The 27084-nt window shown below is 36.3% G+C and overlaps 1 protein-coding gene across 6 annotated transcripts in view; it reads right to left on the bottom strand.

Annotated features, from left to right (window-relative positions):
- The window catches only part of STAG1 (STAG1 cohesin complex component), a 507868-nt gene that overhangs the window by 159636 nt on the left and 321148 nt on the right, over positions 1–27084 (bottom strand). For 5 of the 6 annotated variants that reach the window (XM_055569602.1, XM_055569604.1, XM_055569603.1 and 2 more), the window contains 2 exons: positions 17607–17811; positions 1093–1244 (listed from right to left, as the gene is read on the bottom strand). In XM_055569602.1, coding sequence (XP_055425577.1) covers positions 1093–1244; positions 17607–17811 — 357 coding nt within the window. Of the gene's footprint in view, positions 1–1092; positions 1245–15828; positions 15971–17606; positions 17812–27084 lie in introns of those variants that run through there. The other variant, XM_055569606.1, reaches the window with a different exon arrangement.

Here is a 27084-nt window from a genome sequence, read left to right as displayed (position 1 = left end):
TTTATTTTCAGTTTTACTGAGATAAGTTTGGGAGAATAATTATTGAAACTTAGTTTAAATTTACTTTTGCTACCTTTATTATTCAAAAACTTAGTAATTGATATAAGAGGTATACAGTTTGGTTAGCAGGACTTACTAAAGAACAATTCCAAAACTTACTTACAATTATTTCTAGTATGGAATGTGCTATGAGTTGTATTGTGTTCCTCAAAACTTCATATACAGAAGTCTTAACTCCTAGACCTCAAACCTTATTTGGAAATAAGGTTGTAGCAGATGTAATTAGTTAACTTGGAGTCATAATGGAGTAGGATGGACCTCAAATCTAATTGACTGATGTCTCCTTTTTATAAGAAGAAACTTAGAGACACCTACAGTGAGAAGGCCATGTGAAGATTAGAATTATCCTTTACTTTCTAGCCTACACAACTGTGAGACAATAAATTTCTGTCCGAAAGAAAAATCAGTTTGTGGTATCTGCTATAGCAGCCTTAGCCCTCCAATACATCATAGACTATGATTTAATCAATCGTTAAGTTTGTTCCCTCTTATTGCCAGTTATAACCCAGTATTTGTTGACAGCGACGTGTTCATAGCACTGAGATATTTTTCTTTTTTCAAGGTAAAACAGAGATTAATACTGTATATCTAAAATTTTATTTCTGATTGGATGAAAAAATGTTGCCTATAAAAATCTAGTTTAAAATCATTTTCAACCCATATATGAAACTTTCACTATAAAATTGGGGCCAATCTTATTTTTTTTTTTTTTTTTAATTCACAGAAATGTCTCATACACCACAAATACCCAGTCTTTGGCTTTCTTGTGGAATGCAACTTTGTTGGCCCCTACTTCTGATGTTAGTATTTACTGTGCTTTCTGGTTTCATAGCTTGATAATCTCTTTGAGTTATCTAACTCTCAGACTACCTTCTTTCTAAACAGGGTTGTTTCGTGATACTCTTCTGCCATCACACTGCACTCAGATAACCACTGGCTGGAATCAAATGCCAGATTCATTTGAAAGATTTGAGATCAAACAATGTACCTTTAAAAAACAAATTGAAGAATCTCAGTTACTGTGAAACTTACCTCTTTACGTTTTTGAAGTAGTAACTCCAACCTTTCATTGGCTCTCTTCCCAATCATTTTATTTCTCTCAGCTTCATACTGTCTCTGTGTATTATCCTGATGAATACTGAGGTTTAAGGCAACATTCACCAGAGCAGTCATGAGCTTCATGGCTAAGAAATAAAGAAAGATTATAGTATTCACCTGTGAATCAGAACTTCAAAAGTTTACAATTTTGTAACAGAAATGGATGATGGAAGGAAACTAGTCAACTTCTATGTTTGATAATCTAGGCATAATTAAAATAAAAAGAAAAATTATTTTATGGAAATAAAATCATTTTAGTCTGCAAAAATTTTCTCTGTCTCAGTGTCCCTATAAGCTTGGCTTATTAATATTCCTACAAAAACCAGACTCATCCTGGGAGTTCTCTAGTGGTGCAGGGGCTAGGAATTGGCACTTTCACTGCCATGGCCTTAGGTTCAATTCCTGGTTGGGGAACTAAGATCCTATAAGCTGCATGGTGCAGACACAAAGAAGTAACAATAACAAAAAAATTATCCCAAACCCAAACACTACCCCTACCCCCGCAACTGACTCATTCTAATTATCACCATGAAGAACTTAAACAGTATCTTCAACAACTCCTTTCCCTCACCTTCACACATACACAAATCTAAGTGTGTGCGTGTGTGCTCTCACTTCAGTCGTGTCCAGCTCTTTGCAACCCTACAGACTGTAGCCCACCAGGCTCCTCTGTCCACGGGATTCTTCAGGCAAGAATACTAACCAAGCCTTTCAGACCTCACTTCTGGCTACCAGTTCTGTGTATACAATTGCTTCCTTAATATCTGTGCTTAGATGCCTCAGAGGTGTCTCAGCTGTGTACAATCAATTTATGACTTTTATTCCCATAGATGGTTCTTTCCCTGTGTTCCTCACCTCAGTGAATAGCATAACTTTTGATTCCTGAAAAATGGACTGAACCTATGAAACACATTAAATTCATCAAAAACATATTTTGTGAATTTCTGATTCATCTATTTTCCCCCCAGTGTTCATGTACTTTTAAACATTCACCTGTATTCATAAATCTATTTAAATATTTTCAAACTTCTGTTTCAAATCCTCTGAGGAACAGGTATGACACAAGACTTAATCTTTTGTCTATTCCTATTCAGTTTCATCATTTAGATGATGAGAGTATAGGGAAATCTGTTAAAGGAACAGAAGAACTTGTGATGGAAAAATAATCTCCCCTTTTTTCCCTTTAGTTTACTTATCTGCAATATGAATGCTCAGTTACTACTGAGTGTTTTGGAAGAACCAATACAAATATATACATAATTAAATGAGCCTGCATTTCTTTTAAAACTTCCAAAATTTCCTTTAATTACACATAAACATATATACATAATGCTCTATCTATACCTTTCTATTCATCCACACACACACGTGTTATTCTGTCTACGTTTTGGATACTATCAATTGATACTGCCCTCAAACCAAAATATTAACACAAAAATCCTAAAAAAAAAAAAAATGCATTTAAGTTAGTGAGCTCTTCGAAATGCATTTAAATAAAATGTTTCTCTTTTCCTGAGATACAACATCTAAATATAATATATTGAGAAATCTTGTGTTTCAAAATATAGGCTAGTGATTTGACAGCATTTTACACATTGTCAGTAGAATACCTCTGAAAGCTAAAAGTACTTTTTAAATTAACCCGTATAGAAAAGAATAGCTCAAAGACAGAATTGATCAGGGGCATTCCAACCGCCTAAGTCAAGAATAACTTTTCTTTTAGGGATAATATTTTAAGGGAGTTTCTCCTAAGCATACAAAGTCATACCCAAATGGAGCTTAATTCCGTTTATACTTCTAGACTTCTAAAATAAAATGACTTGAAGATCAAGGAGTTGGAAAGTATTTAAATTTCCACCAACTCTGTCTGGAATTAATCAGTGGAAGCTGAGACATTAATGCTCTTGAACTTAACCATGTTTTGTTGTGTTCTATCGCCTTGCGAACACAGATCCCAAACTCCCCAACTGGCAGTTGTGTAATGACCCTTCTCACACTCTAGGTATATATCAACAGCAAAATATATCAACATACTAAAACAGAAGAAATGTAAAATAATCAGTATATTTTTAGAAATATATTAGATATGATAATGCAGTATTTAATGTGTATGAATATGTAAAATTTCAACTTCACTGAAATTTTCACCTTAAATACCAAAATACAAGCAAATACAGCTAGTGAAGAAGACTCCTAACTTAACAATATAGGTACAATATAGGGACTGTGATAGGGATGGAGTCCCCTGAAAAAAGACTCATTCCTGCATAAAGTGAGCATGAATTACAATTTACTGGTGTTATTAAAAGAATTTTATAAATTAATAATCCTACAGGAATTCAACCTGGTCTATGATATGGACTTTGAAAGTATCTTCTCTTTGCTTACCAAAGTGAATACTTCATTTAGCATTCACATTTTAAAGGTTAGCTATGGAATGACAAACTTGTTCTATTGCTGTACTACTAAAAGTGTGCTATGCAAATATGTGCAGAATACAAATGGCTTGTTACCAGTTCAGTAAAGTATAAATTTGTTCATAAATGATCTGGTTTGGCCTCTTGTGCTTCTGTTAAAGTCATAACAAGAACATGCTCTGGAGAGCTGCTGATTCCAGAAGAGAGAAATTTTGAGCACTTTTAATCGAAATTGCAGCTTGGAGTCCAAACACACTTGCAGCCTAGAGTCTAGCCAGCTAATCCCTATTTAGTCCACAGAGACTTCCAAGAAAAACTATAAACTTATTAGCGAGAAAAATAAATGTTTCTTGTTGTAAAAAAAAAAAGTATAAATTTGAAAGTTTTTAGAAATTTTTATAACAATCTGACAGAAAATCTTATATATATTGAGTCTATTAACAAAATGACACTAAGAATGTAATGTAAAAACTAGTCTTTTGCCACAAAAAATACTTATTTAGTGCTTCCCACTCATCTGCCAATCCGGAAAAAGCACTGTTCTGAGTATTAGAAGCTGAAAAGTGAATGAGACAGTATCTGCATCCATAAATTTATTGTCTAGTGAGGAGAAGGCAAAGTATCAATAGATAATATAAAATAAAAACATCAGTTAAATAAAAATAAAATATGGTTAGAAAGAAAAATAAAGTATGGTAAAAAGGATAGAACACAATTGCACTAGTTTCATGTGCCAGCAAGGTAATGTGCAAAATTCTTTGACTATGACAAAGCCTTTGACTGTGTGGATCATAATCAACTGTGGAAAATTCTGAAAGAGATGGGAATACCAGACCACCAGACCTGCCTCTTGAGAAACCTATTTGCAGGTCAGGAAGCAACAGTTAGAACTGGACATGGAACAACAGACTGGTTCCAAACAGAGAAAGGAGTACGTCAAGACTATATTGTCACCATGCTTATTTAACTTACATGCAGAGTACATCATGAGAAATGCTGGGCTGGATGAAGCACAAGCTGGAATCAAGATTGCCAGGAGAAATATCAATAAACTCAGGCATGCAGATGACACCAGCCTTATGGCAGAAAATGAAGAACTAAAGAGCCTCTTGATGAAAGTGAAAGAGGAGAGTGAAAAAGTTTGCTTAAAGCTCAACAGTCAGAAAACAAATATCGTGGCATTTGGTCCCATCACTTCACAGCAAATAGATGGGAGAAACCGTGGAAAAAGTTGCAGACGTTATATTTTTGGGCTTGAAAATCACTGCAGATGGTGATTGCAGCCATGAAATAAAAAGACACTTACTCCTTGGAGGAAAAGCTATGACCAACCTAGACAGCATATTAAAAAGCAGAGACATTACTTTGCCAACAAAGGTCCATCTAGTCAAGGCTATGGTTTTTACAGTAGTCATGTATGGATGTGAGAAGTGGACTATAAGGAAAGCCGAGTCCTGAAGAATTGATGCTTTTGAATTGTGGTGTTGGAGAAGACTCTTGAGAGTCTCTTGGACTGCAAGGAGATCCAACCAGTCCATCCTAAAGGAGAGCAGTCCTGGGTGTTCATTGGAAGGACTGATGCTGAAGCTGAAACTCCAATACTTTGACCACCTGATGTGAAGAGCTGACTCATTGGAAAAGACCCTGATGCTGGGAAAGACTGAAGGCATGAGGAGAAGGGGATGACAGAGGATGAGATGGTTGGATGTCTTCACCAACTCAATGGATCTGAGTTTGAGTAAACTCCAGGAGTTGGTGATGGACGGGGAGGTCTGGTGTGCTGCAGTCCATGGGGTTGCAAAGAGTCGGACACGACTGAGTGACTGAACTGAACTGAAGCTTCAACAGTACGTAAACCAAGAAATTACAGAAAAAAAGCTGGATTGAGAAAAGGTAAAGGAACCAGAGATCGAATTGCCAACATTCGTTGCATCATAGAAAAACCAAGGGAATTTCAGAAAAACATCTACTTCATTGACTACACTAAAGCCTTTGACTGTGTGGATCACAAGAAACTGTGGAAAATTCTTAAAGAGCTGCGAATACCAAACCACCTCACTTGCCTCCTGAGAAACCTGTATGCAGGTCAAGAAGCAACAGTTAGAACCGGACTAATTAGATTAGATTAGAATCAACAATTTTGAACTGACCAGTTCAAAATTGGTAAAGGAATACGTCAAGGCTATATATTATCACCCTGCTTATTTAACTTGTAAGCAAAGTATATTGTGCAGATTGCCAGGAGAAATATCAATAACCTCAGATATGTAGATAACACCATACTAATGGCAGAAAGTGAAGAGGAACTAAAGAACCTCTTGATGAATTTGAAGGAGAGTGAAAAAGCTGGCTTAAAACTCAACATTCAAAAAACAAAGATCATGGCATCCGGTCCCATCACTCCATGGCAAACAGATGGGGAAGAATGGAATGGAAAAATAGTGACAGACTATTTTCTTGGGCTCCAAAATCACTGTGGACAGTGACTGCAGCCATGAAATTAAAAGACACTTGCTCCTTGGAAGAAAAGGTATGACAAACCTGATCAGTGTATTAAAAAGCAGACACATCACTTCTGACTAAGGTATGTGTAGTCAAAGCTACGGTTTTTCCAGCAGTCATGTATAGATGTGAGAGCTGGACCATAAAGAAGGCTGAGTGCCAAAGAATTGATGCTTTCAAACTTTGGTGCTAGAGAAGATTTTCGAGAGACCCTTGGATAGCAAGGAGTTCAAACCAGTCAATCCTAAAGGAAATCAATCCTGGATATTCACTGGAAGGATGAATACTGAAGCTCCAATACTCTGGCCACCTGACGTGAGGAGCCAATTCACTGGAAAAGACCCTGATCCTGGGAAAGACTGATGGCAGGAGGAGAAGGGGGCAACAGAGGATGAGATGATTGGATGGCATCATCAATTCAATGAACATAAGTTTGAGCAAACTCCTGGAGACAGGAAAGGACAGGGAAGCCTAGTGTGCTGCAGTTCATGGGGTCACAAAGAGTTGGACATGAATGAGCAACTGAAAAACAACAAGAAAGGACAGAGAACAAACAGGCTGGTTAGGCTTCTCCGAAGGGCTCACAATTAAGCATAAACTGAGGCGATGAACATGATCTGTAACAGAATTGTGTCCCAGGGAGAAGGAATAAGAAGTGCAAAGGTTATGAGGTAAACTGTTCATAAAAAGAGCAACATATTTAGTGTGGCTGAAGCACAGAAATAGGCAAGAGACAGGCTGAGGAGGAAATGAAAAGGCCAGGTTACAAGAGTTTTACTAGGAACTAGTTAGAACACACGGAGAAGGCAATGGCACCCCACTCCAGTACTCTTGCCTGGAAAATCCCATGGATGGAGGAGCCTGGTAGGCTGCAGTCCATGGGGTCGCTGAGGGCCAGACACGACTGAGCGACTTCACTTTCACTTTTCACCTTCATGCATTGGAGAAGGAAATGGCAACCCACTTCAGTGTTCTTGCCTGGAGAATCCCAGGGACGGGGGAGCCTGGTGGGCTGCCGTCTATGGGGTCGCACAGAGTCGGACACGACTGAAGCGACTTAGCAGCAGCAGCAGCAGTTAGAACACAAGAATGAAATCTAAATAAGATACGAACGACTCACTGGAAATTTTGGTGTGGGTGAGAAATAGGCCGATTTATATTTTAAAATGCTGTGTGAACATTTATAGAAGAGTAAAAGTGGAAGAAGGAAGACCAAATAGAACACTGAAAAAGAGCTGCACATATTTTGTCAAAACCTTATTAAGTTGATTCTCAAGTTTTTGGCCTTAAACAACTCAGTAAAGTACTTCTGGCTTTGATTAGAGTGGCAGCAAGAGGTAGAGAGAAAATCACATCTGAAATATATTCCCAGGTAAAGCTGAAAGAATATGATAATATAGGAAATTAGAGAAATAGCAAATGCAAGGGAAATTGGAAAGTCTTGTGTTTGTTAGGTATCTAAGTGCAAACGGGGCTTTCCAGATGGCTCAATGGTAAAGAACCCGCCTGCTAATGCAGAAGGTGCAGATTCGATCCCTGGGTCAGGAAGATCACCTGGAGAAGGAAATTTCAACATGTTCTAGTAGTCTTGCCTGGAAATCCCATGGACAGAGGAGCCTGGTGGGCCTCAGTCCATGGGCTTGCAAAAGGAGTTGGACACGACTTAGCAACTAAACAACAAGTGGAGATGGTTAACAGATATACATCATCATCAAAATACTAGTTTCTAAAGCCATTAAACTGGATGTCATATTGATTCAATGGACTTCAATTTAGTCACTGGAAACAAATGAGGCATGATTTGTATGCTGAAAAGAAGTCTACCAAGACACTTGTTAAGGGAGAAAAAAAAGATGATTGTCAGTGTGTATATTATATTATCATTTATACATAAAGAAGGAATGCATTATTTACTATTATATGCCAGTCAGTCTTCTAAGCTCTTTACACACTTATTCATTTGTACCTCACAACTCTTTCAAGTACTATTATTATTTCTTTTTTATATAAGAGAAATCTGAGGCACAGATTAGAGATTTGGAAATTACACAGCCAGTAGCTGGCAGAGATATAATTTGATTGCAGCCATCATGCTCCACAGTCTAAGCTTTTAACCACTATACCATACTGCCTCTCACTGAATATGCATTTGCTATCATATTCATAAAATATCATTGGAAAGATGTACTAGAAACAGGAAACTTTGGATGCATTCAGAGTAGATAATTTGTTGCCTGAGAGCCATGGGTAGGAGAGTGACATTTCACCATATAACATTTTTAAATCTGGAATTTTAAATCAAATGACAGCATTACTCTCCTACCATAATTATGTTTTAGTAGAAATAATAAAAACATGGAATTTGTTTTCCCTTTATTCACTGAGAAGTGAATAAAGATATAAAAAAATGAAAAGATCTTTAGATTGAGTCCTGAGATAATTCAGTATTTACAGTTTAGCTTTCTAAGACCCATCAAAATCGCATTTTAAGAAGGAAGAAGTAGCTATGTCTTTCAAGAAAGAGAAAGGTCACAATGGAACTGCCCAGTGATTAGGACACTAAGAAGGTAACTGCCGACTTCAACAAAAGCCAAAGGCAGTGAAGAGGTAGAGATAAAAACCCTACTGGAATGGGTTTAAAGAGAGTAAGAGGAGAGTGAGTAGAGACAGTAAACAGAAATAATTCTTTGATATTTGCTATAAAGAAAAGGAGAAAAATAGGAATGTAGCTAAGGAGCATGTGGAAACAAGGGATGGTGGGATGGTCAGTCTTAGGTATCAACTTGGCGAGGTTATCAGTTCAGTTCAGTCACTCAGTCGTGTCCAGCTCTTTGCGACCCCATGAACTATACCACGCCAGGCCTCCCTGTCTATCACCAATTCCCAGAGTCCACCCAAACCCATGTTCATTGTGTTGGTGACGCCATCCAACCATCTCATCCTCTGTCGTCCCCTTCTCCTCCTGCCCTCAGTCTTTCCCAGCATCAGGGTCTTTTCCAATGAGTCAGCTCTTTGCATCAGGTGGCCAAAGTATTGGAGTTTCAGCTTCAACCTCAGTCCTTCCAATGAACACCCAGGACTGATCTCCTTTAGGATGGACTGGTTGGATCTCCTTGCAGTCCAAGGGACTCTCAGGAGTCTTCTCCAACACCACAGTTCAAAAGCATCAATTCTTCAGCACTCAGCTTTATTTATAAGTCCAACTCTCACATCCATACATGACTATTGGAAAAAACATAGCCTTGACTAGATGGACCTTTGTTGGCAAAGTAATGTCTCTGCTTTTGAATATGCTGTCCAGGTTGATTATAACTTTGCTTCCAAGGAGTAAGCGTCTTTTAATTTCATGGCCGTAATCACCATCTGCAGTGATTTTGGAGCCCAGAAAAATAAAGTCAGACACTGCTTTCTGGCTAGGCTATGGTATCCAGTTATTTAAACAAACAGTAATCCAGGTGTTACTGTGAAGCCATTTTGTAGATAAAATTAACATCTATAAGTAAAGAAGACTACCCCCTATAATGTGGTGGCCTCATCCAATCAGCTGAATGCCTTACGAGCAAAATCAGAGGGCTTCAGGTGAAGCAATTTCTCCTTCAAGACTGTACAACTCCTGCCTAAGTTTCTGGCCTGCAGGTCTGCCCTACAGATTTTAAAATAGCAGATCCAAAACTGTGTGTGTCATTCACTAAAATAAATCTTCCTCTCTTCAAATATATATATATATATATATATATGTACACACACATACACACACAACATAGCTTAATGGTTATATTATGCAAATAAGTAAGCAAGTAACAAAGTATATTTTCCAATGGTTCTGTTTCTGAAGAGCCCTAACTGATACAAAGTGTTTTTAAAAGATAAGGGCTGTTACAGCCTACAATATAATGATAAAGGGTGTGGGGGAAGTGAAGCTGGAGAGAGAGAAAACTTCTTGAGGTAGTGAACAGGGATTAGATCCACTGCACAAGTGCAAGGACTGATCTTAGCTAGACAGCACCCTCATAAGAGAAAAGGCAGAGTATATGTGTATAGGTACAGCTAAAACAAGAAAATTTAATCCTTGAAGGATTCTATTCTGTTCCTATAATCAGCCAAGTGTGAAGAGGATAGCAGACATTACAGGTTTGAGAAGGTATGAAATAATATTGTAAGAAAGGAATATCCATGGCATAAAATACTGTAATAGGATTGCTAGGTAGAAATGAGAGAAAAATTGTAGAAAGCCGAGTCATTATGTGTTTTTCTACACTCACTTTCAACTCCACTGGTGCAGTTATGGAGCAGGTGATAATATGAGGTTTTCCTAAGGGATATAATAGAGAGCAAGCAGGCAAGGATGTTAAGGGTCCTTCATGAGAAGGACATGATTATAATTAATCTGGGTAACAGAATCTAAGCTAGGAAAGTGGAGGAAGTAAGGACATCAAGAGCATTAAACAAAGAGGATCAGGAATTTAACGGCCTAGTAGAGGAGAAGGCAATGGTACCCCACTCCACTACTCTTGCCTGGAAAATCCCATGGACAGAGGAGCCTAGTAGGCTGCAGTCCATGGGGTCGCTAAGAGTCAGACACGACTGAGCGACTTCACTTTCACTTTTCACTTTCATGCATTGGAGAAGGAAATGGCAGCCCACTCCAGTATTCTTGCCTGGAGAATCCCAGAGACAGAGGAGCCTAGTTGGCTGCCATCTATGGGGTCGCACAGAGTCGGACATGACTGAAGGGACTTAGCAGCAGCAGCAGCAGAGGAAAAACAATACTGGAGTTGGGAACATATAAAACAAAAACAGGGACAAAAGGTATCAACAAATAGGATGGCTGAAATTAAGATTATAGACACTGGCCATTTAATCACTATTAAACAATTTACAATTATGTTTTCTTAAACATGAAAATGAAAACTAAAAATCTGCCCTTATATTTAGTGATACCTATTATACTTTTGAAAAATATTACTGCAAACTCTAAAACTGTTTGATAGTGGGACAAAACTAAATTTCAAAGAGAGATAAGATTATCTTCCTCTTTTAAAAATTGAAGTATCATTGATTTACCATGTTAGTTTCTAGTGTACAGGAAAGTGATTCAGCTATGCACATATATATATATTCTTTTCCATACTGTTTTATTTTTACTTATAAAATACATTATTTTACATATTTTTACATATAAAATATATTATGTATTTTTACATACATATTTTACAAAATGTTTACAGGACAGTAAATATAATTCTCTGTGCTATACGGAACAACCTTATTGTTTATCTGTTTTATATACAGTAGCTTGTATCTGCAAATCTCAAACTCCTAATTTATCCCCCACCTCCATTCCCAATCATAAATTTCTTCTGTATGTGAGTCTGTTTCTGCTTTCTAAATAAGCTCATGTGCATCACATACCATATGTCTTTCTGATCACTAGGTCTACCCACGTTGCTGTAAATGGCATTACTTCATTATTTTTTTAAGGCTGAAGAGTATTCCATTGTAATCATGTTTCTTCGTTTGTTTTAAAACACTTATTTAAAAAAAAAAGGTTTACAAGCTTCCACTTTACAAAGAATATTTAATAAATCTTTGTCTCTTAAAAACCCAACCAAAATAATGAGAAAACAATTTTCATCCCCAATAAATCCAGAAAAACACTTGGAATGCCAAACCATAATATGTTAATATATGTATATGCAAAGCAGATGGATGAAGTATTCAAATCAAACTAAATGGTCAAAAAAGCTTGACAACTCTATTTAAAGAAAAAAGACAAAAACAAAGCAGTTTTACTCTGTAGAACCCAGAAGCATTAAGGAATTTGAGAAGTACTGGCTTTTACAGAAGATGGAGTGAAGCAAGGTCTAAAAACAGGAGCATTTCAAAGTCTGTATAATAAACAATTAAATCTCCACTTGAACCAAGGCAGTCATGTAATCCCTCCAACACAAACTCATCTTGGAAGTTAAAAAAGTTTATTCCCTAAAGAACACAGAGATTTGGATTCATCAGATACAGAGGAGGGATACATGTGAAGTGCAGAGTGCCCTGGGTGCTCCTTCACCCTGTATAACTCCCAAAAGGTAGATAGCAATAGATAGCAACCAGACCTGAGATCGAAAGATCCTTCTACAAAGGAGCTGAACTTTCCCAGGGAAAATAATTATCAACACCAACCCTTTATGGTTCATAATGAAAACAGTAAGTGACCACAGGACCACCCTACAATGATGGTCACCAAAAAGGTTAAAGTCATTGGCACTGCCTGTCAAACACAACACACACACACACACAGGCAATCAGTTCTTTAGTGTCTCATTGTTAGCAATGACTAGAGAGCCAACAGATACTTAAGGAAAGCTTCCCATGAAAGACACTCATAAAAGATAATTGAAAAAGAGGTCGGAATGGGGCACCAAAAAAACAAAAGCAAAACTTCTGAGTAATAACACTGTCAACGAGATAAGAGAAAATGTTACACCCATGATAATGTTAAAAAACGACATGGAGAATGGAAAAGAACTCTTAGAATATTTAAAATGATAATGAAAATTACCTCAATAAAGTTGAAGAATACAAGCAAAGTGAACAAAAAGAGTAAGGAATGAAAACTAAAAGAGAAATAACAAGAAACTTAGGACTGATTCAACAGATTAACATCCAAGTAAAATATATTCAGCAGAGAGTAATGAATGGGAAATTATATATCTGTATATATCTATATATATCAGGATATATCACCGTGATATTTCATAAAATGAAGCTTCCACAGACAAGAAACAGGATCAGAATCAGAAGTTTGAAAATGTACTGGAATTCTCAACAGCAATGAACTCTGTACTGGGCCAAATAACGTAAGAATATAATGTATTTCTCAGGCATGTAAAATCTAAAATATATACTTTTCCAATGCTGTTTTTCTCAGGAAGCTATCAAAAAACATGCCACCCAAAAAGAAGAGGCTAAATTAAAAACAAACAAACAAACAAAAAAACAACCCACGGCAAAAGGTAGGAGATCCAACAGAAGACAAAGGATCCAAATAATGGCAAAAAAGCTACATTAGTTAAAGGACATCTAGATTTTAGAAGATGAGGCTGCTATATTAAACATAATTATAAAAATTTAAAGCACAGAAAACGCATTCCACAAAATTGATTATAATATCCTATTATTTCTTTAAAAATAAAAAAATCCTAATATATATGTATACGAGAAAAAAACTAAAAGGAAACACCAACATGTCATGGTAAAATTAAGAAATGGTATGATTATGGCTGATTTTTACTTTTGTATTTTTCTCCTTTTCTGAATTCGTTAAGTTGTATGTGTAATTTTATATCTACAGAAAATGTTTACATGTGTAATATGAAAGCATTAATGGAAAATCTACAAGATTTTCTCAGTTTCTCTGCCCGCTTTAGAGTCAAACCAAGCAAGCTTTGTCATTCTATCATAATTATTACATCAGACACTTACTGAATGACCTGTATACGTGAAACATTTAACACAAATTCTTTCATTTAAGCCTCACAACACTCCTAATAAAATGGGACTATTCATATCAATATTATACAGGTGAGGAAAGGCACCAAAGTTATGTAACTTGCCCAAGGTCACTAGGTTGACATAGAAAGGACATGCTTATAAAATTATTTTAAAAATCATAACTTCCTTACAAAAACTAGCTCCCCAAAGAAAACTAATTTTCATACCTGGTGATAGAAAATAAGAGATAATTCTAAGAAAATGATACTTCTTTATTACTCTAATTATCTATATTTACATTTTAAAGAGCAAATTACATTTAAAAAGTTTACTATATTTTATGTATACAGTTATATGATATATGGTGGCACTTGTAGATTTGGTCAATTACTAGGCATTAATCCTAGAATACCAGAAGTCTACCATATAGAAATTCATATTCAATTTGATTAAGAGTCATAAAATACCTACTGAATTTAATAAACAGAATTTGGTACTGAAGAGCCAAAAGACAAATAAAATGAAAGTGCATACTATTAGTTTTCCTAATAATAGTTTTTAAAGATCTGTTAATTTACATGTTTGTTTCTGATTTCCCCATCTATAATGTCTTCTATTACTAAAATAGTAGGTGTTCAATAAATTCTGAGGGAAAAAGAAGTGAATGAAGGGAAACACTGTAAATACTACTGGCTCTTTTTGTAATTACAGAATAATAGCATTAGTTTACTAAATGTCAGGCACCATTCAAGCTTTCCTAATTTCTTTTAATGAGATAGTTATCAACATCTTTCCCATTTTGCATATGAAGAAAGTGAGGCCCAATAAATTATGGACTTGTCAAAATTACCCAATTAGTAAAATGTAGAAAAGGATATGTATTCAGACAATCTGGTTCAGAACCCATTCTATGAACCCTATATTATATGGTTTCAGCAACTGAAAGCCAAAGAAAAGATATCAAATTTACTGAGACAAAATTATTTTTGTCTATGACAGGAGAACAAAGAAATTTCATATAGCTTGTCTTGCCTCAGTAAAAGTCCAGAGAGGCTGACTTGGTAAAAAGTGCTAATTAATAACAAATCATATGTCAATATAAAAATCAATCATATACCAACACAATGATGTTAAACAATGAGATATAAAAGAAATGTTTACTTCCCCAAGAGTCTGAGAGGCACTCATTGTTAAATAGTGATAACCTTCCAGCATAATGAGGCCACCTATCATATGATGATTTTACCCATATTTTCTAATTTTTCCATAATTCATTTTAGAAAAAATAGAACAGAATCAATCATCAAGTTGCTATTAATAAAATTCTGTACGGTTAATCCCTCTTTGTTCAAATTAGCATTTTTACCTTAGAAGCGAGAAATAGCCATTATTAATCTATTTCTAATGTAGAAAATTATGTAGGTGAGAAAAAAGCAAAAACTAAAAAAGATAAGCCAACATTCAATTTCTAAAGTACTGTCAGAGACTATAACAACAAATGACTGAGTATAATATAACTATAAATCTGAAAAATAGATCCTTTGAGAATAGAATTATCTTTATAATACCAAAGAACAAAGTGGTAAAACAAAGGGAATCCTACTTATTTTTGACCTGGAGGAGAAAAACATTTTTTCATGAAAATTTCATGAAACTGGAGAAAGAAAATATGGCCAATCTCAGATTGTAAATCCACTGAAATATTACTTATATATATTAATTCCACAAACTATGTTCTAATATGTCTTAACTATTTAGCTATCTATCTATGTACCTTCATAACAAAGGCACTTAACTATGAAGATTGTTAATGAAAAGTTTACTACAAAGTAAAGCTTCTTTATTGAAGATAAATCAGACAAACAGGAGAGTATGCTTTACAAGTACAATGAAAAGAATAGAAAAAATAAGGAAAATGTAATATAAAATCTAATTGTTAACAGTCTGTTTCAATTTAATGGTAAAAAGAATTTCAAAAATAAAAGGGAAAGTTTAGTTTATCACCAATGGAAAATGAAACTACTTCTACCTGGAGAACAGACAAACGCGAAAAACTACAAAATGATGAAAAATTTTAATAAAAATGTGGCAAAATATACAATTAAATGCAATGCATAAACACTAACAAATTGGGACACACTATTAATTAGCAACAAGAAAATGGGGTATTGGTAAACAGATTAAAAGTACTACTGATAAGATCACTCTGATGACTTATGAAGCTCTAAAACTTATCTCGTCTGTACCCTAGAAAACAACTAACCTGATTGTCTCTCTTCTCAGCTAAGATATAAGCAATGTCAAGGAGCATTTTATTCCAAAGCCGATAATCATATCTGGCCATAACTGCCTTGTAACTGTCCATGCACATAGTCTTTGAAGCAGAGGATTAAATGTTCCTGCCCATTTTATCTAGTCCCCAAGACTCGTCCTGCAAAGTGAATAAAAACGATTATCTTTAAATCTATCCCTCATACATATACCATAAAAGAAAAAAATGGGGGAGGGAGAACCAGAGAAGAGATTAAAGATGAAAAGAAAATAATCCTTGAAAAGATGGAAATTATTATCCAGCCTGGAATTAAATTCTCAGCAAGATTTCCACACTTTGTTGAAGGGTAGGACTGGTGTCTCACTTTTTATGAAACTGAACTTTGGAAGACATGATCATTAATGTACAAAGAGAAATTACTGTAGTATTCTGAAGTAAATTTGAGAATAACTTGAAAAACAGGTTAGCTTTTGAAAAATAAGGATAAACATAACATTGATCTCCTATTTTTCCTGGTACAATGCATCTGAAAAACAGCCAAGTAAATGGGAATTGCTGTACACAGACAGAATGATAGATGGAAAGTAAATAGAAAATCTAACGAACAGAAAAAAGTACATATAAAGGGCAGAAAATAATAAAAGTCATGAAATTAGAAAAAATATATAGTATCAGGTAACTTTTAAGTAATAAGTAGTATATTTATAGTACCTTGTAAAAAAAGCTACAACTTGGTACAAAGTCTCTCAAAACACAGAATAAAATGTGCTTGATGTTTGTTCTATACAGAAAATTTTTTCAACAATAAACTGTGATTTTACCTTTATAAAAAAGATAAAATTAAGTAAAAGATCTGCCTCTTTACCTAATAAAGAGGAAAGGGACACTCTTAAATCTCATTTTTGTAATGGTAATGTGTATAAGTTGAATATAGTCAGTTATTGCTACTAAAAGGGATGTAATTGGGGAACATTTAAATATATGTTTATGCAAACACAGTTTCTTTATAAACATACACATATATATAAGAAAAAAGAATAGTCATTTAGTCATTTTAGGTAAATACAGTTAAAATCGTTGAAAAACTCAGTATAGCTAAATAAACAAAATTATCTTGTTACAGGAAAACAAGGGGAAAATGAATATACTTGACTCAGAAGTTATATAGATAATTCTAAAACAGAAGCAAAGGGGAAAATGATAATCTATCAGTTCTTCAGGACTTAGCCTACCTACTTGAACTGATTTTAGAAACATTATATTTAAGTTATTATACCACTAGGAACAGAAAGAATCCTAGCTAGGTCACAATTACCTATTACAATTAGATGGAACTGTTTATATATATAAACAAATATTTACACATTTATGTATAACAATGAAACCATGTAATTAAGTAGGAAAATAGCTGTGACTTTGGAATTTCAACTATTATTTGGTTTTATCAAAGAATATGGCCTGCTGGACTTCTAGAACTTATTTGGTTATAAAATAACGCAAGAAAATAACTACACATTCAGCAAGAGATTTGGTAACGTTCGTCAGAAAATTGCAATTTTCATTCTCAAGACTAACAAATGCCAGTTATCAAAATAAGCACAAATTTTACTTCAACAGAGAATACAAACCATTCATGCAAATTTTGGAGAAAAATTGTGTTTTTCAAGAGCAAAGTAATCAATTTAAATTAATACCGAATTTAAATAAAGCTTAACTGGAATATACTTAACAAAAATAAATGAAAAGGAAATAAAGTGTTAGTTACTTACCAGCAAGAGTACTTGTATGCCTAAAAGCTCTGACCTGGGAGTCTGACAAACCGGTCAAAAGCGAGATTACTGTGTCCATCATATACTCATCATAAATTATGCTATATTGACACTGTCGAATCAGGACTCCAATAAATTCACAAAAGTTTGAACGAAACTTTTTCCACTGAGGTCCAGGCATGGTAAGGGGATAATCACCACTGTCCTAAAAGGGATAAAAAGAAAAAACAACATATTAAGTATGATATATGACATCCAGTTTGATTTCTTTTTTCCTCCTACTGGAAAAGGAACATTTTTTTTCTCAAAGTACATGTGGACAGATACCAAGAGGTACATGATGGCTTTCTCTTTTTGGTTTGTTTTGATCTACCCCAACTGAATAATTGTTAATGAGTTCAAAATTGTTATTTACAATCAGTATTTAATTCATTATTCTAAGCCATTCATTCAAAATAATAGTTTAAGTTTTGTTGTACTTTGGAACTAGTTGAGATAATTTAAAGTAAATTAAAGAGTTAAGAATTTTAAGAGTATAACCAACTTCCCACATATGAAATTTCAACCCTATTTCTTCTAACTCTACTATGAACTTTCATTTAACTCTATACTTTATGCACTGAATTTATTAACTTTTCCAAGAAAAAGCCTACCATGGGCTCTTGGGATCACCAGATTGTGTCATCTTATTTAAAATACAAAATTGACAGCTGAATCCAGCAGAGGTTTCTCACTCTAGCCTAAAACATTTTGGTGGAGAAATGGAAATTCACAAGGCAGAGGGTGAGAAATTCTGTGAACTTCCTTATCAGACTATTCTCAATTTGTGGCTATTTGTTTTTTACAGGCCAAAATGCAGTTAGGAAAATTGGATACAAATGAGGTCTTGAGCTTTGTGGTGTTCCATGAAAGAGTACTTTGATACTTACAACAATAAAGAATCTCAAAGAATCTCAAGAGCCTTGAACAGAAGAAGGGGAAACCTCGGCACTTAGTTAAATACCCCATAAAGAGAGTTAATTTTGGCATTACATGAGTACTACATGGGATACTAAGCTTGATCAGTTCAGTTCAGGTCAGTTGCTCAGTCGTGTCGACTCTCTGCGATCCTATGGACTGCAGCACAACAGGCCTCCTTGTCCATCACCAACTTCTGGAGTTAACTCAAACTCATGTCCATTGAGTCGGTGATGCCATCCAACCATCTCATCCTCTGTTGTTCCCTTCTTCTCCCTCCTTCAATCTTGCCCAGAATCAGGGTCTTTTCAAATGAGTCAACTCTTCACATCAGGTGGCCAAAGTACTGGAGTTTCAGCTTCAGCATCAGTCCTTCCAATGAACACTAAGGACTCATCTCCTTTAGGATGGACTGGTTGGGTCTCCTTGCAGTCCAAGGGACTCTCAAGAGTCTTCTCTAACACCACAGTTCAAAAGCATCAATTCTTTGGCGCTCAGCTTTCTTCATAGTCCAACTCTCACATCCATACATGACTACTGGAAAAGCCATAGCCTTGACTAGACGGACCTTTGTTGACCAAGTAATGTCTCTGCTTATTAATATGCTGTCTAGGTTGGTTATAACTTTCCTATCAAGGAGTAAGCATCTTTTAATTTCATGGCTATAGTCACCATTTGCAGTGATTTGGGAGCCTCTGCCCCCACCCAAATAAAGTATGCCACTGTTCCCCTATCTATTTGCCATAAAGTTGATGAGACCAGATGCCATAATCTTTGTTTTCTGAATGCTGAGCTTTAAGCCAACTTTTTCACTCTCCTCTTTCACTTTCATCAAGACGCTCTTTAGTTCTTCTTCACTTTCTGCCATAAGGGTGCTGTCATCTGCATATCTGAGGTTATTAATATTTCTCCTGGCAATCTTGATTCCAGCTTGTGCTTCTTCCACCCCAGCGTTTCTCATGATGTACTCTGCATATGGTAAGTAAGTAGGGTGACAATATACAGCCTTGACACACTCCTTTTCTATTTGGAACCAGTCTGTTGTTCCATGTCCAGTTCTAACTGTTGCATCCTGACCTGCATACAGGTTTCTCAAGAGCCAGGTCAGGTGGTCTGGTATTCCCATCTCTTTCAGAATTTTTCATAGTTTATTGTGATCCACACAGACAAAGGCTTTGGCATAGTCAATAAAGCAGAAATAGATGTCTTTCTGCAAGTCTCTTGCTTTTTCGATGATTCAGCGGATGTTGGCAGTTTGATCCCTGGTTCCTCTACCTTTTCTAAAACCAGCCTGAACATCTGGAAGTTCACGATTCACGTATTGTTGAAGCATTACTTTACTAGCGTGTGAGATGAGTGCAATTGTGCGGTAGTTTGAGCATTCTTTGGCATGGCCTTTCTTAGGGACTGGAATGAAAGCTGACTTTTTCCAGTCCTGTGGCCACTGCTGAGTTTTCCAAATTTGCTGGCATACCAAGTGCAGCACTTTCACAGCATCATCTTTTAGGATTTGAAATAGCTCAACTAAAATTCCATCACCTCCACTAACTTTGTTCGTAGTGATGCTTCCTAAGGCCCACTTGACTTCATATTCCAGGGTGTCTGGCTCTAGGTGAGTGATCACATCATCGTGATTATCTGGGTCGTGGAGATCTTTTTTGTACAGTCTTCTGTGTACTCTTGCCACCTCTTCTGCTTCTGTTAGGTCCACACCATTTCTGTCCTTTATTGAGTCCATCTTGTCATGAAATGTTTCTTTGGTATCTCTAATTTTCTTGAAGAGATCTCTAGTCTTTTCCATTGTATTGTTTTCCTCTATTCTTTCTATTTATCACTCAGGAAGGCTTTCTTATCTCTCCTTGCTATTCTTTGGAACTCTGCATTCAAATGGGTATATCTTTCCTTTTCTCTTTTGCCTTTGGCTTCTTCTTTTCACAGCTTATTTGTAAGGCCTCCTCAGACAGCCATATGAGCTCTATAAGCTCCATATAAGCTCTCCTAAGCTCTATAGGAGACCAAAAAGGAACTGAAGGGGTTGGCTGAATCTCCCCAGCTCTTTAGACTGGGGATGTGGAAACACAGATTGTAGAGGGTAGCACAATGGAAAGGTAAGGTATTTCTCAAAGCTATCTCTGAAGGCTGCCCGCTGCTTCTATTTCACAAAAGCCCACCAGGGAAGAGTTTCTTTTGCTTTGTAGCAACTGTGAAAGTCAACCACTTAGAGCTCATAACCTGACCTGGGCCCCAAGGAAATAGAAGGAAAATAATCTTTCTGTTCAGGTCCAACAGCAAGAAGAAAGGAAGCCCGAAAAATCAGCATTTAGGAAAATCTAAATAAAAAATAAGTATACTTCAAAGATTCAAATGTAGCATAAAACAAACAAAAAACTCTAGAGAATTTATATATATCTATATCTATATATTTGTACTTTTTTGAAGTATAATTCATATATAACATTAGTTCCAGGTATAAAATATGATTCAATATCTGTATATATTTTAAAAAATCACCACAATAAGTGTAGCTAATATCCCCAAATCACTGCAGCTAGTGATTGCAGCCATGAAATTAAAAGACGCTTACTCCTTGGAAGGAAAGTTACGACCAACCTAGATAGCATATTCAAAAGCAGAGACATTACTTTGCCAACAAAGGTCCGGCTAGTCAAGGCTATGGTTTTTCCAGTGGTCATGTATGGATGTGAGAGTTGGACTATGAAGATAGCTGAGCACCAAAGAATTGATGCTTTTGAACTGTGGTGTTGGAGAAGACTCTTGAGAGTCCCCTGGACTGCAAGGAGATCCAATCAGTCCATTCTGAAGGAGATCAGCCCTGGGTGTTCTTTCGAAGGAATGATGCTAAAGCTGAAACTCCAGTACTTTGGCCACCTCATGTGAAGAGTTGACTCATTGGAAAAGACTCTGATGCTGGGAGGGATTGGGGGCAGGAGGAGAAGGGGACGACAGAGGATGAGATGGCTGGATGGCATCACCAACTCAATGGACACTGAGTTTGAGTGAACTCCGGGAGTTGGTGATGGACAGGAAGGGCTGGTGTGCTTTGATTCATGGGGTCGCAAAGAGTCGGACACGACTGAGTGACTGAACTGAACTGAATATCTGTTACCATGAACAGTTACAAAACTTTTTATTTTCTTGTGTTAAGAACTATTAAGATCTATTCTCTTAGCAACTTTTCAATATGCAATAAAAGTAGTAACAACTATAGTCACCATGCGTTACATCCCCAGGACTACTTTCATTACTGGAAAATTTATATCTTTCGACCCCCTTCACCCATTTTGCACATTGCTCCACACTGACAAACACTAACATGTTCTCTGTATCTATGAGCTCAGTGTTCTTCTGTGTTGCTATTGTTTTTATTTCACAGATAAGTGGGATCATATGGTATCTCTCCTTATCTGACTTATTTCACCTAGTGTAACGACCTCAAGGACCACCCATGTTGTCACAAATTCCAAGATTTCCTTTTTTTAACTACTGAATACTATTTCTTGTGTGTGTGTGTACCTACCACACTTTCTTTACCCACTCATCCATTGATGGACACTTAGGTTGTTTCCATATCTGGCTATTGTAAATAATACTGCAATTAACATGAGGTTGCATATATCTAAAATACTTTATTTCTTTAGGAACTCAATTGATGAACTGAAGGAAAGGATGGTCACTGACAGAAGTTACACTAGTAGCCTAGAAAATAATACCCTAGATGGGACTTGTGGAAAAAATCTTTTACAATGGACAAAGGAGGTTACTATGACCTCTTCAACCTTTGCCCTTTCCTTTTTCACTGGATTTGGTACTGATATTCAACAGCCATTTTGTAACCATGAGGGGACATGGATAAGGATTCCTAGAGAGAAAGATGGATAAAGTATAGGTTTTTAATCTGTTAAGGTGTAGTACTAACCATGCTTTGTCTACTTGCAGATTTATTTTGTGTGAGACAAACTTCTGTGAATTTGAGCCACTACTAATCAGATTTTCTGTTACAAACAAATCCATTTCTGTTACACAAGAATTATGAGCAGTGGGGAAAGATAATTCAATAAATAATTTTGGTGCAATACAAGTGGCTTTTCATTAGAAAAACATTAGATATCACTGTACCTTATACCAAATTAAATTTTCAATGAAATAAAAATACTCAACAAAAAGAGAAATAGAAGAAAATATGGGAGAATATTCTCAGAGTGGGTCTTTTTTTCAAAAATATTTAAAAAGTCAGAAGTCATAAAGAATCAACAAATTTAAAAAAAGAACCAACTAATTCAATCAACATAAAAGTAAATTTTTGCATTAAAAAAACACAACACTAAAAGTAAAGTCAAAGAGTAACAACAGGGTTTAGCTTCTGCTTAGAATATAAAATGCTACAAACAATGAAAATAGCTTAATCAACAACAAAAAAAAATTATAGTTTTTCTTAATCCCATCTTGAGCTGAAGTAACTTGAACTCCAAAGAATAAGCTTTCCAAGAAAAGATGAGCCACACAAACTCTACCACCTGTGGCAGAACCCAGGAAGAAAAGGTTCCGTGACAAAAAGAGGTAAGAAGAAATCAGGCAAAATGCTAACAAATGTCAAAGACCAAGTGTGGGCCAACTTGTCAGCGCGGAATTACAAGGAATTCACACTCACTCCAAATCTCTTTTTATCAGTTGATCACAGGTTTCAACCAGGTAATAAAAGCCTGAGACAGCAGAAAAGACAGAACCTATTTTGATGCAGGCCTACAGAGGTTGATCCTCAACTGCTATGGGAAAGGTAAGACGTACAGCTCACTTCTCTAGACCTTTCTCCCATAAAAGCCAGAAACCTTAATCTTGTAGGGGAGGGTCAGTAAATGGATTCACCATCATGGCACAGCAAAAACCTACTATAGCTAGAAGAGTAGAAAAAAAGAATCCTATAGTACATATAAAGATGAGAAAAATAAGTTCTAAAGAACCTGTCCCAGATCACAGAGCTACAAGTCTTCTCTGGTTCTGTGTTTGTAAAATCCATGTATTCTCTATTCTACAATGGAGCTTCACCTGGCTTACACCAGTAGCCTTGGAGGACAGAAAGGCTGTCTAGTGAATACTCTTCCAAAGGAGAAAAATTGTTTTGCTGCCAAACGGAAAGACAAAAAACTAATGGAAACGCCTATTTTGGAAGTTCTGGGAACACTGATGGGTGTGGTAGGTAAGGGTGCCAACCTTCAGAGACAAGAGTCAACAATGAGAAGTAGAAGACTGTGAGCTTCTAACTGGGATTAAAATAAGAATCTTAAAAGATAAGAGGTCCACTGCAAGGCAGAACTCATGCAGCTAGCAGAGGTGGAAGGCTAACTGCCTAATTCTTAAGACTTTGGTATTTGGGAACGCACTGTGGTCACAAATTACAAATATTTAAAGAGATAAAACACTTTCTAAGAATAAATTCAAGACATTTGATTTTTAACCCAGCTGATGGACAATGTTATAAAAAAGTTAGCTATTTGGTAAAACGTGGCTTTTGGTTACCTAATTTCAACAGACTTTGCCAGAGGATATGTACCACTATTGCTTAAATCAATGATCTGCAAACAACTGTTTGGAGAAACTATCCATCCACCCACTCATTTATCTATTCATACCATTTATTAAGCAACAAATAAGCTCTGGCACTATACAAGGTCATCAGGCATACAAAAATAAGCAGAACAAGGATATTATTAGAAGAATTTCTACTCTATTTTTTTACAGCTTTATTGAGATATAATTGATATATGACACTGTGTAAGTTATACAGCATGTTGATTTAATACACATATATTGCAAAGCTTATCACCACTCAATTAGGTAACACCTCCATCCCATTACTTTTTATATGTGTGACATAAGATTTAAGATCTTTTCTCTTAGCAAGTTTTAAGTATGCAACACGTACTATTGCTGTACATTAAATCATTAGAACTTATTCATCTTGTAAGTGGAAATTTAAACTCTTTTATCAACTTCTCCCCATTTCTCCAGTCCCCTACAGAAACTTATTTAATTGATAAGATGAACACATTAAAAAAACTGTAAAAGAATTAAATATAATAATAGGAACTTGACAAGGGTATATAGTACTTAGAAAGGAATGTCAATTCTCTGCAGAAGCAACTGGACAGGGAAAACAGGGTCAACACCTTTTCTACGTAATAACAATAGTGAAGGCCTATAAACAAAAGTACAACAATGGGAGTATAGAACTGCGTTACATTTGGAATCTAAACTGGATTCTGTAACCAAGAAGAAAGATGGGGTTGGATCAAAGAAAGATAAGGAAGCCAAACTTTACTTTGGAGAAAACAGGTGGTCACTGAATTAAAAAGCAGAGACATTACTTTGCCAACAAAGGTCCATCTAGTCAAAGCTATGGTTTTTCCAGTAATCATGTATGGATGTGAGAGTTAGACTATAAAGACAGCTGAGCGCCGAAGAACGGATGCTTTTGAACTGTGGTGTCGGAGAAGACTCTTGAGAGTCCCTTGGACTGCAAGGAGATCCAACCAGTCCACCCTAAAGGAAATCAGTCCTGAATATTCATTGGAAGGACTGATGCTGAGGCTGAAACTCCAATACTTTGGCCACCTGATGCATAGAGGTGACTCATTTGAAAAGACCCTGACACTTGGAAAGACTGAGGGCAGGAGGAGAAGGGGATGTCAGAGGATGAGATGGTTGGATGGCATCACCGACTCAGTGGACATGAGTAAACTCTGGTAGTTGGTGATGGACAGGAAGGACTGGTGTGCTGCAGTCCATGGGGTCACAAAGAGTCGGACACGACTGAGCAACTGAACTGAACTGAACTGAAGGATGTTCATCAACAGCTATGAGCTTTAAAAATGTATTTTTGGTTTCAATGTGAAAAATAGAAGAAAAGGTGAAGGAAATGGAGCAAAGGTGACTCTCCACTGCAGTCAATCCAAAACCAAAAGTGTGAGGGGAGAGATCGTTGAATATAGTAACAATAATGACAGACAAAATGGGAGGGATGTTGATGAATATTTGAAAATTAAAGAAATAAAATCTACTGAAGTAAACTGAGTAATGGACAAAAATGACTTTCTGTTTCTGGGCGGAACCTGTTTCCTCACAACAGGAAACAAAGAATTCTTTACTCCCTGACTACTGCAAAAGGCATAACACTTTTAAGAATACCTAATTAGTATATCCCATAAGAAGAGACTGCTGCTGCTAAGTCGCTTCAGTTGTGTCCGACTGTGCCACCCCAGAGAAGGCAGCCCACCAGGCTTCCCCATCCCTAGGATTCTGCAGGCAAGAACACTGGAGTGGGTTGCCATTTCCTTCTCCAATGTATGAAAGTGAAAAGTGAAAGTGAAGTCGCTCAGTCGTGTCCGACTCCTAGTGACCCCATGGACTGCAGCCTACCAGGCTCCTCCATCCATGAGATTTGCCAGGCAAGAGTACTGGAGTGGGGTGCCATTGCCTTCTCCCTTTAATTCATAAATGACTGATAGAGAATACCCTATTTTTAGACATCACAACACACTGCTATCTACAGTCAAAATAAATACAAAATTTCTGGAACGTGCTGTCAGTGGATGCTAAACCATTAAGACGCAAGTTGACATAAGCAGAATGTTAATATAGTGCCAAATAATTTGAGACTTGAAAACGGAAAAGTAGTTTCACAAAAAGATTCAAGAGTTATTACCTTAAATTAAACAAGTGCTCAATCAGAATAATAGGTGGGCAACCTGACATTATGAGCTACCTACTGTGACAAAATATGAAGTATACAGCATCACGTATGAAATTATCTTTCCAGAGAATGTAAATATAATTTAACAAAGTCATTAGACATAACTTTCAGTTACAAAAGAGAGGCTATATTTTAGGAGGCTATACTATAGGAATAAATTAAATGATACCATGGAGGTAAAACAATTAAATAAAAATGTGAGGTTTTTTTTAGATAACTAGGTTGTCATCTAAAAGTTAATGTGATGTAAATAACAAAAAATGTGGAAAAACTATTTCATATTTAAAAACTCCTGAGAACACAACAATCAAGTGCAGTGCCAGGGTCCAGCCACGGCTGATCCAGCATATTCAAAGCGGGGACGGCGTCGGCGAGGATCAGGATACAATAGCTTCAATTAGATATTAATTAGAGATGTAAAGAGTAATAGAATGAGGATAGCTCAGCAGGAAAATTCAGTGGAGAAAAGAGGCTGAGTAGCTTGGTTTACGCGGGAGACCAATAAGACTTCAAGACAAGAAGTTTGCGCCACTTACGTAGGCCGCAGGCGTCCTTTCGTTCTCCCGAAGGAGAGGAGACACTGAGGCCTCCCCGGTCGGATCTTAGAAGCCCAGGCATAATGAGTAAGCATGGCGGGTTCCGCGCTCCAGATGGAGACTCAGCAAGAGTGAGAGAGAGCGCGACATGGGGAGACCAGTATTTCGAGAAACTGATCCCAATTCTTTATTTTCCATGGTCTACTTTTATACACTG

The sequence above is a fragment of the Bubalus kerabau genome, chromosome 2 (genome assembly GCF_029407905.1).
Source record: "Bubalus kerabau isolate K-KA32 ecotype Philippines breed swamp buffalo chromosome 2, PCC_UOA_SB_1v2, whole genome shotgun sequence".
NCBI lineage: Eukaryota > Metazoa > Chordata > Mammalia > Artiodactyla > Bovidae > Bubalus > Bubalus kerabau.
This window is presented reverse-complemented; position numbering and strand designations above follow the sequence as displayed.